Source organism: Mustela nivalis (genome assembly GCF_964662115.1).
Source record: "Mustela nivalis genome assembly, chromosome: 17".
NCBI classification, from domain to species: Eukaryota; Metazoa; Chordata; class Mammalia; order Carnivora; family Mustelidae; genus Mustela; species Mustela nivalis.
Genome location: NC_139036.1, coordinates 28,505,770 through 28,522,124, shown reverse-complemented (window position 1 = coordinate 28,522,124; position 16,355 = coordinate 28,505,770). Strand labels below are relative to the sequence as shown.

At 35.2% G+C, this 16,355-nt stretch overlaps 1 protein-coding gene across 3 annotated transcripts in view; it reads left to right on the top strand.

The window, feature by feature from the left end:
• The window catches only part of BRIP1 (BRCA1 interacting DNA helicase 1), a 189,525-nt gene that overhangs the window by 146,311 nt on the left and 26,859 nt on the right, over window positions 1-16,355 (top strand). For all 3 annotated transcript variants that reach the window (XM_082705892.1, XM_082705891.1, XM_082705893.1), the window contains one exon: window positions 16,091-16,203. In XM_082705892.1, coding sequence (XP_082562018.1) covers window positions 16,091-16,203 — 113 coding nt within the window. The remainder of the gene's footprint in view (window positions 1-16,090; window positions 16,204-16,355) is intronic.

The window sequence follows — 16,355 nt, the reverse complement described above, 5'->3', positions numbered from 1 at the left end:
TTAAAAGATTTTATTTATTTGACAGAGAGAGATAACAAGTAGGCAGAGAGGCAGGCGGGTGGGGGCGGGGGGGGGGAAGCAGACTCCCTGCTGAGCAGAGAGCTGGATGTGGGGCTCGATCCCAGGACCCTGAGATCATGACCTGAGCTGAAGGCAGAGGCTTAACCCACTGAGCCACCCACGTGCCCCCAGAGTAGAATTTTTTTATAGTGAATTTTACCCTTTTTATTTATATTTACTTAGTCAAATCCCCTTAAAGTCTACAGGGTACAGATATGTAGGTGGGCCTCAGGTGAGTATGTAACTTGATATTTCTCCAGCTATAAAGCCTTAGGGTCTCAGATAACATAAACTGTAGTAGACAGCACTGTTTATTTAGTGTGTTTACATGTCAATCTTACCTATAATTCTTTTTTTTTTTTTTAAGATTTTATTTATTTACTTGACAGAGAGAGAGAGATCACAAGTAGGCAGACAGGCAGGCAGAGAGGGGGAAACAGGCTCCCTGCTGAGCAGAGAGCCTGATGCAGGACAAGAGCCTGATGTGGGGCTCAATCCCAGGCCCCTCTGCATTTTTAAAAATTATTTTTTACCAAGTTGAAAAAATTGAAGAAAGCTTTTACAAAGGCATAATTTATACAAAATAGAGTACGTAGTTGATTATATTAACAGGTTCTTGGATTCTTCCCCACTCCCAGCCCCTACTTCTTAGAGGCTGTGACTTTCACTTTTTTTAAGCTATTTTATCTGGTATTTACTGCCATATTTATCTTTATTTAATCAATTTTAAATCTGTTTACTTCCTGTATGAGATAAAAATTTTAGCTCACTATACCTTTCCTTCTTTTTCTTCCTAATGTAGTTATATCACATTTCAAAAATTAAACCCATAATCAGTATTCAAATCATGATCAGGGTGCCTGGGTAGCTCAGTCAGTTAAGTGTTTGCCTTCAGCTCAGGTCATGATTCCAGAATCCTGGGATTGAGCCCCGAGTCTGGTTCCTGCTCAACGGGAAGACTCCTTCTCCCTCTCCCTTCAGGTCGTGCTCTCTGTCGCTATCTCTGTCTCTCTCTCTCTCTCTTTCTCTCTCTCTCAAAAGAATAAATAAAATCTTCAAAAAAAAAAATTAAATCATGACTGTGAAAATATTGTTCACTGTGGTCAAATGATTTCCTTCCTTGCTTGAACTTTTAATCTTCCCATTAATAATGCCCTCTGCTCTATTTTCCTTTTTAAAAGATCCCCCCCTTTTTAAAAAAAATCTATTTATTTATTTATTTATTTATTAGGAGAACACGGGGTGGGGACAGAGGGACAGAAGGAAAGGGAGAAGCAGACTTCCTGCTGAGCTGGGAAACCTTTGTGGGGCTCTATTCCAGGACCCTGGGATCAAGACCTGAGCCCAAGGCAGACACTTAACCAACCGAGCCACCAGGTACCCCTCCTTTTTAAAAGACCTTTAATCTTCTGTCACCCTTCAGTGAATCTTTATAGCACCTCTCAATACAATTATCCTATCCACCTGTCAGATAATAGGTCAGTTCTTTTTTTTTTTTTTTTTTAACTCCTGAAGACATTGCTTCTTGAGCCTCTTGACCTTCTACTTCAATCAGGACCAAGTTTTTCTTTAGCCCACTTAACTGTCAAAATTCTGAGATTTCCCTTTACTGTCATCCTAGGAATTTGATTTGCCTGTCTTCTGTGTTGGATCCCCAGTTTTCTGGGTCTCAAATCTTCCTCCTGTTTCTTGTTTACTGTTTCATCTTCATAGTACACATCCTCCAGCAGTTTACCTATACATTCATTTCCTGAACTTTTTTGGACTCCTCTTGGCCAAACTGGCTTATTTCCCTTCAGTAGCTCTGTGGGTACTTTGGTTTGAACTTTCACCTCTCTGCTTAGTCATAAACCATTTGTCCATCTGCTTTTCACATTCATGTATTGGGTTTTGAGGTTGCAAATTTCTCTTAGTTTAAATGAAGATGAAGATTGTGTTTTTCTTATTTGTCTTTTAAGTTTGGGGCAGGTTTTGAGAGGCAAGGAAAGAGGAAATGTCCTTTCTGAAACTAGAAGTCTTCATTACTTTCTAAGATGAAGTATGAGATTTTAAAATGTAATGTTTCTATATGTCTTATTGCCACACTTACACATTCACATTTAAGAAGCTCTAAATCAAATATTCCTAACAAAAATATTGTAAAGATAGGAAGTAATAACTTTTAAATCAAGCATATACTTAATATTTAAAAGATAAATTTGGACATAATAAAAATCTAGATGGAGAAAGTATCAGAATTCATTTATTGGGCTGTGGAGATAATAAATAGTTTTAAATATATTTCAGTATTTTTCAGTACTTATGTAATCTTTTTGTTATGTGCACACTTTCTCTTGACCATGTTTGTTTTTAAATGTCACAGTGTTTAATCATGTGAAATTTGAGACATGTGAAAATTGAGTCTGAGCCTTCTCTGACTGTGATTACTATCTATTTTCTATGCCTGCCATTGCCACCAAACTTTTATGCAACACTCCCAACCCCACCCCAAAGTGCTTAGTGTTGCATTTTCTAACATCCACAAGCCTCCTGCGTGAGAGATCTTGCCTTCTTCCAGAGTTATACGAGAGTATGTACAGGTCTCTGCCACTTGCTAAATGCAGCACTATTCGTTCCCCTTAAAAAAGTCTCTCTTTTTTTTTTTTTAAAGACTTTATTTATTTATTTGACAGAGAGAAATCACAAGTAGACAGAGAGGCAGGCAGAGAGAGAGAGGGAAGCAGACTCCCTGCTGAGCAGAGAGCCCGATGCGGGACTCGATCCCAGGACCCTGAGATCATGACCTGAGCCGAAGGCAGCGGCTTAACCCACTGAGCCACCCAGGCGCCCTTAAAAAAGTCTCTTGAGGGGCGCCTGTGTCGCTCAGTTGGTTCAACGACTGCCCTCAGCTCAAGTTGTTGTGATCCTGGAGTCCCAGGAGCGAGTTCTACATCGGACTCCCTGTTCTTCAGTGAGTCTGCTTCTCCTGACCTTCCCCCGCCTCTCATGCTGACTCTCTCCCTACCCTCCTCTCTCATTCTCACTCACAAATAAATAAATAAATAAATAAATCGTTGAAAAAAGGTCTCATTCCTTTAAGAGCCTGGGATTCCAGTTATAGCCCCACATTGCTTTCTTGGTATGCAATATTTCATTGTGTTTACTGTTACTGCTAGAAGGGTTTATTTATAGTTATTCTGCTCTCCTCTGTGACTTTAACAAGGGAAGCTCTGGATTATCAGATATGTGAATGAGATACTATTCAGACTAATAAAGAACCTGTCATGTACTCATTCTATAGATTACACCACTAACGTATTTTATATAGTTCATATACAGCTAATGGGTTGCACAGTGATAAAAAAAATTATGAAGGATATTAAAAAGTGCTAATTTGTCAGGAAATTTAAGATCATTTGCAGAAATTATTTATCAAAAATTATGTGTCAAAACTGAATACTGTTCTTTGTCCTGCCAATGTATGTATTTTCATTGATATTAATGAAAAAAAGTAGCCATTCACAAACTGAAGAAGCTTACTTTATGTTACCTAAAACAATGTGCCTTTATATTGAATAGAATCAGTTAAGCGCCTTCATAGGAAGTTGATCCAGTTGTTAAAACCCTGATTTGAGGTGAACAGCCTAAGAGATTGCCTATATTGGCTAGATGGCCCGCATTGTCTCTGTCAGTCCTGTGGTTTTCATATGCATGAAACAATATAGTATGACAAAATGTAAAGCCCACCCAAACCTACTTTGGGTTTTAGAAACATGGGATAGGTAGTGACTCCAGCCCACTTACCTCTGCTATATGATACTTTACTGTTTTGTGCTAATTGTCACTTATTTCTTCAACATCTGTGTGAGGTAAGGTTGGCAGACATTATTTTCTTCCACTTACAAAGGAAGAAACTGAGAAAGGAAACTAAATTGAGGGAGTATTGGTGACTTGCCCAAGGTCAAACAACTAGTTAGTGTCAAAGCCTTGAATCCAAGCTGTGTACTTTTACCTCCCTCCATCAAAACGTACTATAGCATGAATATATATGTGTGTGTGTGTATACACACACACACATATATATAATTTATATTTATAAATATAAATCTTTATCTGGAGATGATAATTGAAGCATTTTCAGGTTTACCCAGATAATATTTTGTTATGGGTAGCCTAATTCAATTGCCACAAGGCTTACTATTCTTTTTAAAAAAATGTTTAACTTTGCCCTTTATAGAATAAGCATATTCAATTTAAGGTATCTAGCATGTCTTAAAGTAGTGTCTTTTTTTTTCTTTTAATAGAAAAATATTAATTTCTGCTTTTTTTTCTGAACTCATTTTCTTATCTTGATAAATTATTTTCTTAAAAACTCCAAAGATCTAATATTCCATACTGACAGAATGTTTTTGCATTATTACCTAAAGCATTTATTTAGGATTTTTTTTTTAAGATTTTATTTACTTAAGAGAGAGAGTGTGTATGAGCAGGGGGAGGGGCTGAAGAAAAGGGAGAAGCAGACTGCCTACTGAGCAGAGAGCCAACGTGGGGCTCCATCCCAGGATCCTGGGATAATGACCTGAGCCAAAGGCAGATGCTTAACAGACTGAGTCACCCAGGCACCCTTAGTATTATTTAAATGTTACTGAGTTATCAATAAACTATTCTGGATAGTAGCTAAATTATTATAACCAATTAAGGTTAAAATATGTTGAATATACTGAGAATAAGAAATGCCACGTTTGATGAAAATATTTTTTTTCTTATATTTGAAATTTCTAGGCTATTTTTTTTTTCAGCAATGACAATTTATAACAGAGTTCATTACAGATTTTCTCTGTAGGAAATATGTTACCCAAAGCAGCCTTAAAACATATATGAAATAAATTATGTTACTGTTACTATGTCTGTTACTATGTCCTGATTATTATTTCTGGTAGATTATTGTGGTCAGTTCCTAATGTAACAAGAAAAGTAAGTAATAATTGAAAACCATCTCCTGTGTGTGTGTGTGTGTGTGTGTGTGTGTGTGTGTTTTGTTTTAAACTTTAAAAGGGAGCCTGGCTTCTTAAGTCTTGGCAGAAACCCATTTTTCCCCATTTAAGAAAATATATATACTATATTTGGTTAACTTAGTGTTTAGAAATCTTGAAAATATGCCAGATGAAATAAAACCAGCTATATTCCTTTTATCTGGCTAAATTATTTTACATACAAGATCTTATGCTGAGTTTAGAACTTTAACCATTGGAATTTATATTGTGATACTCTGATAAAAGTGTTTATACTGTGATGATAAAGAGCAGTAAATGTCTCTAATGTAGTCTCTGTCTTCCAGATTTGGCTTGCTGTAAATGTTTATGTTTTAGATTCTATACCTTGGTGAAAGATAAAACTATTCTTCTTGAGTGTTTGCTAGACAAATGTGCTTATTTTTCTGAAGCAAAGTTTTAAAATATTTTTAATAAATAAGTTTAGCTGAGTATATGTTCTTAGTCTTGTTTCAAAGCTTGAACTTCTGTTCTAAAGCTTACATATAAGGGGAAAATGTACATTTTGTCTACATTGATTGCTTTTAGAAAGGCATTTATTACTAAAATCATAACACAGATTTGTATGATTTGGGATAAATTCCCGTCTTTCGTATGAGGCAGTAAAATGAGGAGATACGTTTATAGTTCTAGCTCATATTTATCATACCACTTATTTCTTCAGAAGCTGCTTATAAAAGGCTACTTTTGTACAGGCTACTAATGGTCAACACTGTTGGGTTTGACTAAATTGAAGAAATAATCTAATATTCAAAACTGTGAGTTAAATTTCTTGTTGACATATAAGTATAATCCTTGTGGTTATTTTAATATATACTGTGCCTATTACTAGTGTACTACCTATACTGTCTCCAGTAAAACTGAGTTATTGAAGGACTTAAGGAACTTACTGTTTGATCTCAAGTATATTATAAAGTAATAGTAAAATCAGAATCCAAAACCATATAACTTCTGCTTGAAAGCGATATGGGTATTTTTACATAATTCTGTTAAGTACCACCTCAGTCTTGATTTATCTATCTTTGGTGTTCAGGATCTCATCTTTCCTTATGTCAGGTTAGCTTTTGATGCAGAAGCATCAAATTTAGTTGTCTAGAAACTATGATATTAAGAGTGTTTTTTCATTTTGTGTGAACTTGAACTCATTATGAAAAAAAATGTTTTGTGGGGCACCTGGGTGGCTCAGTGGGTTAAAGCCTCTGCCTTAGGCTCTGGTCCTGATCCCAGGGTCCTGGGTTGAGCCCTGCATTGTCGGGCTCTCTGCTTAGCAGGGAGCCTGTTTCTCTCTGCCTGCCTCTCTGCCTACTTGTGATCTCTGTCAAATAAATAAATCCTTAAAAAAAAATGTTTTGTGAATCAGTGTAGCAACTGAACCAATGGGTTGCAAACACAAGCCGCTAAGAGTTAAACAGATTATTTAAATGAGTGAACTAGTTGAGGGTTGGCAAATAGCTCAAATTATTTTAAGCTACAGTAAGGAGGCCACAGAAAATACAACTTTGGGCCCTCAGTTTGCAACCTTTGATAAAATAGTTTGATTTCTCTCTGCTGTTCACACATCCCTCCAAAATTACATATACTCTAATTTATGGGGGTGGGGACCAAGTGGTTTGAACTCCTTCTAGAGTATACAATTAAATATGGCTTTCTATTTTGGGAAAGCCTTGTAAAATGTATTTGAAAAGTAATGTTAACTGGTCTACAAGATCATTTTTCCAAACCACACTTGAGCTTAGTTTATGGTGTTTACTTTCTGTCAAAACTCAGAAAAAACATTCACAGTTAACTTCCATAATATAAAACGTCTGTCTCATGAGGCACTAAAGAAAGATTGGTCAACAGGTATAATGTTGTTAGACTGTATTGCTAATGTGAATGTGGACATGACCTCCCAAATAGATCAAAGACTAATCTCTTTGACAGTTACAAGATGGCAGAGCTTGCCTTGGGCCTTTTGCTGCTGCACATTGAAACTGTTTGTTTGGAAAACATGCCTGAGGGATGAGAATGTGTTTATAAGGATGAGCAGGTAAAAGTAAAAGGTTGTCTTTTGACATTTCAACTAATCCCTTCCAGCCTTTGGTTTGCTTAACATTTAGGCTATTTGCTGGCAGGAGAAACTGGCTTTTTCACATATGCTTTATGTCATTTTAAATTGGGCATTGATTTTTGTGCCTGATAATCCCTCAGTGTATGATGAAATAGATTCTGATGTCATTAAAATGATGTATACTTTTATTCCTTCTTTTTCTAAACCCTTAGTTTTGCTTTACCTAACTAAATATGTTCCCCCAAGACAACTTTTACTTTTTATTAATTTTTAAAAGTTGGTTTCTTTATATAATAAAAAATATTTTAATGTTAACCGGTATGTATATTTACTTTTTTATTTTTTTTTCTTTTCATCTAAAAAAATTTTCCTAGGTAAAATACTGGCTCTATTTACAATTTACATTATAAAAAGTATTTGAGAATTTATAAGAAATTGAATTCATGTTGTCGTACATAAAAATTAGTTCGTTTTAATGAAAACTAAAAGACCCAGAAGAGATAATTTTGTTTATTTCATCTAATAGTTACTACATTATCTCTACTTCATTTATAACTAATAAATCCTAGAACAACTGTTACCGTAGGTGGAGTGATTATTTCAAAGTATTTGTCTGAAACAGGGTGTAGGAAAACTTGAAAACTCTTAAGCTGTTGTGACTGACAAAAGATAGATGCTACAGTTTGGTGGGGATTGGAGGGTATAGAACATAGGATATATTCTATAGAATACAGAGGGGAATATGGAGGATATAAAATATAGAAAAACAACTTACATTTTGAGAGATAGGTAGGAAATGTTTATTTTTCCCAGTGGATAGAATTTTTAAAGCATATTCTCTTTTAATCTCTACATATTATAATATTTATCTCCAAATTATGAGAAATTTTTACATGCTATTATCTAATATTTCCTATGATGCCATATTATTTATTGTATATATTTTTAAAGTATAGCCTTAAAGGAAAGTTTATTTTATTTGTATTCTAGTTATAAATTTAATACAAAAATTTGACAGATTATTTTGAGGGGATATAAAATGTAGTTTATTTCCTATCAACTTGAAAGTTACTTGTCAGGAGTGTACTCTTCTGATTTCTCATCTAATACTTGTTCTTTTATTTAAAAAGGTTCATAGTATTAAAAAGGTTCGTAGTATTATAGACTGTATTGAAGAGATTTTGAGTAGTTTTAAAACTTCTTAAAACTAATTTTTTAAACAAAAGCAAAAATAAACGTTTGGGACTTCATCAAAAGCTTCTGCACAGCAAAGGAAACAGTCAAAAAAACAAAGAGGCAACGCACGGAATGGGAGAAGATATTTGCAAATGACAGTACAGACCAAAAGGTTGATATCCAGGATCTGTAATGAACTCCTCAAACTCAACACACACGAAACAGGCAAACATATCAAAAAATGGGCAGAAGATAGGAACAGACACTTCTCCAATGAAGACATACAAATGGCTATCAGACACATGAAAAACGTTCATCATCACTAGCCCTCAGGGAGATTCAAATTAAAACCACATTGAGATATCATCTTACACCAGTTAGAATGGCCAAAATTAACAAAACAGGAAACAACATGTGTTGGAGAGGATGTGGAGAAAGGGGAACCCTCTTCTACTGTTGGTGGGAATGCAAGTTGGTGTAGCCTCTTTGGAGAACAGTGTGGAGATTCCTCAAGAAATTAAAAATAGAACTTCCCTTTGACCCTGCAATTGCACAGCTGGGTATTTACCCCAAAGATACAGATGTAGTGAAAAGAAGGGCCATCTGTACCCCAGTGTTTATAGCAGCAATGGCCATGGTCGCCAGACTGTGGAAAGAACCAAGATGCCCTTCAACGGACGAATGGATAAGGAAGATGTGGTCCATATACACAATGGAGTATTATACCTCCATCAGAAGGGATGAATACCCAACTTTTGTAGCAACATGGACGGGACTGGAAGAGATTATGCTGAGTGAAATAAGTCAAGCAGAGAGAGTCAACTATCATATGGTTTCACTTACTTGTGGAGCATAACAAATATCATGGAGGCCAAGGGGTGTTAGAGAGAAGGGAGTTGGGGTAAATTGGAAGGGGTGGTGAATCATGAGAGACTATGGACTCTGAAAAACAACTGAGAGGTTTGAAGTGGCGGGGGGGTGGGAGGTTGGGGTACCAGGTGGTGGGTATTATAGAGGGCACAGATTGCATGGAGCACTGGGTGTGGTGAAAAAATAATGAATACTGTTTTTCTGAAAATAAATAATTTATTAAAAAAAACTAATTTTTAATTTATCTTGAATTCCAGGATTTTTCCAAGAAAGTAACACTTTATATCTTTGATCAGGCATATACTACAAAAAGTATACTATTATATATAATATAAAATATACTTCCTCAGGAATAGTGCATAGGAGATCTTTAAAAGTTGACTAAATGAAAAGAGCAATGCCTACTCTTATATTAGATAACTGGTTCCTAGGTATTATAGTCAATTTCTGTGAGCTTCCAATACTAGCAGATTGTTATAGGTGGTTAAATTGTTGTTGTTGTATTTGAGAACCATTTTAAATTTTATTTTAATTAGATTTTCTTACCCATTCCATTTCTAATTAGGAAAAGTAAGGCACAACAGAATTGACTTACCTAAGATCACTCATAGGAGATATGTAGTGTTTTGACTCTTGAGTTTTCACTCATGACCCCCAGATCAAGAGTTAGATGGATGCTCTACCAACCAAGCCAGCCAGGTGCCCCAGAAATGATCAAGAATTAAGCCAAGTGTATCTTCTTCCTTAAACATAATCCTTTTATTGTTTTCTCTCGGTGGATTATTAGATTGCTTCTCTCTGGTGGCTGGAAATTTTGTCGAATCTTTTTTGACTTTTCTATCTTTGGTAAGCCCTATATCTACTTTGTTACTGGTGTTCTGTAGCTCCACAGTGTGTTACAAACCTGGACCTCTTTTCCATTCCCTTTGCCTTTCCAGGTAAGGTTCTCATTACTTTTGCACCAAATTCATATCGTGTCTTCATGTCTCAATTCTTCTTACTTCTATACACTGTAATCAAAGTAAATACTTTAAAATTTAAATTTACTTGATGGCCATTTGTACTCCTATTCTTTTGTTCCTTACAAAATCTCGCTAGGCAGAACATATTTTTAAGTCACCTTTTTTTTTTTAAGATTTTTTTTTTTTTAGAGAGAGCATGTGAACATGAGCAGGGGGAGGGACAGAGGGAGAGGGAGAGAGAGAATCTCAAACAGACTGCCCACTCTTGGAGCCCAACACAGGGCTCAGTCTCACTATCCTGAGATCATGACTTGAGTCAAAATCAGGAGTCAGGCACTTAAATGACTGAACCACCCAGGAGCCCCTAACTTATCTTTGTACTGCCTATCACAGATGCTTTGTACTAAGTGAAACTGTAAATATTAGTCTAAATTCAGTGTTTCTTTAAACTACCAGAAGCTTCTTTCTCCCATTATATCAATTTTTCCATTTTGTGTTATATATATATATATATTTTTTTAAATATTTAATTATTTATTTGACAGAGATTACAAGTAGGCGGGGGGGGGGGAGCAGGCTCCCCGCTGAGCAGAGAGCCCGACGTGGGACTCAATCCCAGGACCCTGAGATCATGACCTGAGCTGAAGGCAGAGGCTTAACCCACTCAGCCATGCAGGCACCCCTAAGTGTTCTATTTTTGATGTTTCTCCAGCATTCTTTTTTATTTAGGTTCTGTTTTTGTTTTGTTTTTTAAGCCTTGTTGAGCCATAATTGACTCTATAACATTCTTGAAAACTTCCTAAAAATAACCCCTTTTGGGGTGCCTGGGTGGCTCATTTGGATGGCTGTCAAACTCTTGGATGCCCAGCACAGACCTGCTTAAGATTTTTTCTCTCTCTCCCTGTGTTCCTCCCATGTTCTTTCTCTCTCTTTCTCTCTCGCTCAAAAAACAAGCCAAAACAACATAAAAAAAAAAAAAAACCCAGCTCTGTTAATTGACTTAGTGTATAAAAATATAAAGTCATAATGTGTAATTTCTTTTTACTCGGAACTTGCATCTTTTTAGAGGAGAGCTTTTACAGGAAAAAGCTCATTATCTTACATATTTAAATAGGTCATTATGAATTGTGTATACCATACACTCTGACTTTGTATAAAAGTAGTCCACTTTCAGGATGATGTAAATTTAACAATTTTTATGAAGACCAGATGAAGGCTGGGTGTGGAATCTTTTGGTGTGATACTGCTTTTAATAGGAATGTAGTTTTATGTCCTCTAATTAACTGTGAGTCTCTTTGAGAAGAGAGATAATTATACTATCAAGTTCAGTTGACTAGATAGCAGAATTTATTGTGATTTCTTTCGAGCAAAGAAGTTTAACACAGTTTCTGTGTGTTAGTACTTTGTGTTAGTACCTAAATAGAAAAATGAATGTAGATTCAGTCACTTGGAAAAGTAAAAGATTCTTGACGTTCTGTAATAATGGAGCCTTTGAGGCAGTAAATATTGTCTCAAATGCATTAGTACTGTTTAGCTCTGAACTTTAAGTTTGTTTAGATCATCACTGAGTGCTTTCATATGCTTTGATTCTTTCACACCTATGTTTTTGGTGTGCATGAAGTTATTTTGCTCTAGTTGATGTTTTTCATGGGTTCTGTGGATCTGTTTTAAGACTTAACAGTTCTTCCATCTTCTCCCTAATGCTGTTAAACCCATCCAATGGATTTTTATTTCAGTTACTGTATTTTTCAGGTGTAGAATTTACATTTGGGTCTTTTTTTATAGTTTTTGCTTCCCTACTGATATTCCCTAAAGTTTATGCATTAAACTATGTTTCCAAGTTATTTAAATATATCTGTAACAGCTACAAGAAAGTCTTGGCTAATTCTAACAGCAGGGCCCTTGCTAGATTGGTTTCTGTTGACTGTCTTTTTTTTTTTCTTTAATTATGGATCAACTTTTTAGTAATTTTTATTGTGCACTAGATATTGTAGATGGTACATTACAGAGATTCGGGACTCCATTATTCTCTGAAAAAAATACTGATTTTTGTTTTTTGTAGGTAGTTCAGTTAGTAGCTGATCATCTTGAATTTGTATGAGCATGACTTGACAGTTTTTTAGGGGAGATATGGGAAAAGCTCAAAGAATATAGTCTTTGAAATGTCTCCCCTGTGGTTTGTGTCAGTATTTTGGTTTTAAGTCTTTTGGGGGGGTTTAGAATTGGCATTGGTCTAAATTGTAGTCCTTTTTAAAAATTTGATACCTGGTTCTGTGTGGGTGTGATTTTCATTTACAAAATATATTTTGGTTTAATTTCCATGTCAAAATGTTTAAATATGTCTTTTAGTAATCCAATATTTATCTCAGAATAAATTAATATAACATTTAATTAATCCACTTGATAGGTTGTTATTTGTCTTTAATGCAGAGATGCACTGAATATTCTTTTTTTTTTTTTTTAAGATTTTATTTATTTATTTGGCAGACAGAGATTACAAGTAGGCAGAGAGGCAGGCAGAGAGAGACAGAGAAGCAGGCTCCCTCCCGAGCAGAGAGCCCTATGTGGGCCTCGATTCCAAGACCCTGGGATCACGACCTGAGCCGAAGGCAGAGGCTTTAACCCACTGAGCCACCCAGGTGCCCCCTTATACATATTATTCTATTAGTATTTGTAGGAAAATATAAATACTTTCAGTAAATATTTGTCAGTATTCTGCAGATAAAAGCAATGGAATTATTAAATTTGCATTTCTTCATTTACTAGTAAAGTTAAGCATCTTTTCATGTGGGTTACCAGCCAGTTATCATTCATCTAGTTCTATAAAAGATGCCTCTTGGATTTTGATGGGGGATTGCATTGAATCTGTAGATCACTTTGGGTAGTAAGGACATCTTAACAATGCTAATTATTCTAGTGCATAAGCACAGGATCTTTCCATTTATTTGTGTTTCTTCAATTTCTTTCACCAGGGCCTTACAGTTTTAAGTGTAAAGATCTTTTGTGTCTTTTGCTTAATTTATCCCAAAGTATTTTATTCGTTTTGATGCTATTGTAAATAAGACTGTTTTCCTAATTTCTTTTTTTCTTTTTATTTTTTGGGTAGTTTATTGTTAGTGTATGGAAATACAACTGATTTTTTATGTTGGTTTTATATCCTCCAACTCTGCTAAATTTGATTAGTGCTGACAGTGTTTTGGTAGAGTCTATAGGGTTTTCTACATATGCAAACAAAGATAGTTTTACTTCTTCCTTTCTGATTTGGATACCTTTTATTTCTTACATAATTGTTCTGGCTAGGACTTTTCAGTACTTTGTTGAATAGAAATGGTTAGAGTGGACACCTCTGTCCTGTTCCTGATACTAGAAGAAAAGTTTTCCGGGCGCCTGGGTGGCTCAGTGGGTTGGGCCGCTGCCTTCAGCTTAGGTCGTGATCTCGGGGTCCTGGGATCGAGTCCCGCATCGGGCTCTCTGCTCAGCGGGGAGCCTGCTTCCTCCTCTCTCTCTCTGCCTGCCTCTCTGCCTACTTGTAATCTCTCTCTGTCAAATAAATAAATAAAATCTTTAAAAAAAAAAAAAAAAGCAAAAGAAAAGTTTTCAACTCTCCACCACTGAGTATGATATTAACTGTGGCCTTTATATATGGCCTTTATTATGTTGAGCTACATTCCTTTTATATTTGATTCCTTTTATATTTGATCATGAAAGGATGTTGAATCTTCTCAGATGCTTTTTTTGCATCTATTGAGATGGTTATAAGGTTTTTATTCTCCCTTCTATTAGTGTGGTGTATATTTGTTGACTGTATAGTTAAACCAGTCTTGCATCCCACTTGTTCATGTGTTTCTCTTATTGTGCTGTTGAATTGTTTGCTGATATTTTGTTGAGGATTTTTGTAACAATGTTTATCGTATAGGGGTATAGGCCTATAATTTTCTCTTATTGTAGCATCCTATTCTGGCTTTGGTATGTGAGTAGTGCTGACCTCTTAAAATGATTTTGGAAGTTTTCCCTTCTCTTCAGTATTTTGGAAGCATTTAAGAAGGAACATTGTTAATTCTATCTTGCATACTCAGTAGAATTAATCGGTGAAGCCAACTGGCCCTGGGATTGTTTTTGTTCAGATTTTTGATTGCTGCTTCATTTTTCTTGTTACAGATCTGTTCAGATTTTTTATCTCTTAATGATTTAAACTTCATAGGTTGTATATTTGTAGGAATTTACCCAGGCATATAATTGTTCACAGTGGTCTCTTATGATCCTCTGTATTTCTGTAGTATCAGATGTAATGTACTCTCATTTATCATTTTTTGACCCTTTCTTTTGCTTAGTTAGCAAAAAAAAATTATCAGTTTTATGTTTAAAAGAAAACCTCTTAGTTTCAATGATTTTTTTCCATTGTTTTCTAGCCTTAATTATATTTTTGCTCTCATCTTAGTTTCCTTCCTTAAGCTTAGTTTAAGTTTAGTTTGTTCTTTTTCTAGTTTCTTAAAATGGAAAGCTATGTTGTTTATCTGAGATCTTTTGTTTTTTTCTTGTTATAGATGTTTATCACTATAAACTTTTCTTTTAGAACTGCTTTTGCTGCATCTTATATTTTTGGTTTGTTGTGTTTCCCTTTTCATTTGTATCAAGATACTTTTTGGGGTGCCTGGGAGGCTCAGTGGGTTAAGCCTCTGCCTTCTGCTCAGGTCATGATCTCAGGGTCCTGGGATTGAGCCCTGCCTTGTTGGGCTGTCTGCTCAGCGGGAAGCCTGCTTCTCCCCTCCCCGCCCCCACCCACCTGCCTCTCTGCCTGCTTGTGATCTCTGTCAAATAAATAAATAATATCTTAAAAAAAAAAAGATACTTTTTGAGTTCTCTTCTGGTTTCTTCTGATCCATTGATTATTCAGTTGTGTTATTTATTTCCACATATTTGTGAATATTCCAGTTTTCCTTATGTTATTGATTTCTAATTTCATACCATTGTTGGAAAAGATGCATTATATGATTTCAATCTTCTTAAATTTCTTAAAACATATTTTGTGGCCAACATATAATCCATCCTGGAGAATATTCCATGTGCACTTGAGAAGAATGTGTATTCTGCTGGCGTAGATCTAAACCCAAATCATAACAATATTTACATTAAGTGTGAATGGTCTAAACACCCCAATTAAAAAACAGAGATTATCAGTCTGAATAAACATTAAAAAATAACCTCTGATGTATGTTTCAGCATGAATGAATTCCAAAATCATGCTAAATGAAAAAGACAAATGATAACATACTGTGTAATAGCATTTACAAGGAATTCTAGAAAAGGCTAAACAGAGAGCAGATTATTGGTTGACAACATTAGCAGGAAAGGAGAGTCTGAAAAGGAATAGAAAGGAGATTTAGTGGGTGCTGAAAATATATCATGGTTATGGTGGTGGTTACATGACAAAACATTTGTCAAGATTTATCTATATATACATTGAAAATGTGTGAATTTTATTCTATGTAAATTCTCAATAAAACTTTTGACTTAATCAAACAGCTAATTAGTTGCATGGAGGAATTCAGGAAAAATAAGTATGAATAGACATGTTTTCTTTTTTCAAATTTTCACTTATTTTTTAAAGATTTAATTATTCGTCAGAGAAAGAGAGAGAGCAGAATCAGGGGGAGTGGCAGCAGAGGGAGAAACAGGCTCCCCACTGAGCAGGAAGACTATTGTGGGACTTGATCCCAGAACTCTGGGATCATGACCTGATCTGAAGGCAGACTCTTAATCAACTGAGCCACCCAGGCATCCCTGAATAGACGTATTTTAAAGGAATAAAATTTAGTACTGATATACTGAAAAGAAATCTTTCTAACTTAATAAAGTGATGTTCAGAATATTAGGAGTTAATATGATTTTTTAAATGAGCCTTGATTTATTTACTATATTTTTAATATTTTTTAAATTATTAGGTTGAACTAAAGCGACAATACAATGATCAGCACTCAAAATTGAGAGGTCTTTTACCTGGTCGTCAGTGGTATGAAATTCAAGCATATAGGGCCTTAAACCAGGCCCTAGGTAGGTAAGTGAAATTTAACATAATATTACTGTAACATTATCTTTGGTCTGGGCTACAGAAAAGATAGTTTTGTTGCTCCTTAGAATAAATTTGATAGCATTTTCTTTTACTAGAACCTTAGGAACTGATATATTTTTAATGATAGCTGTCACAAG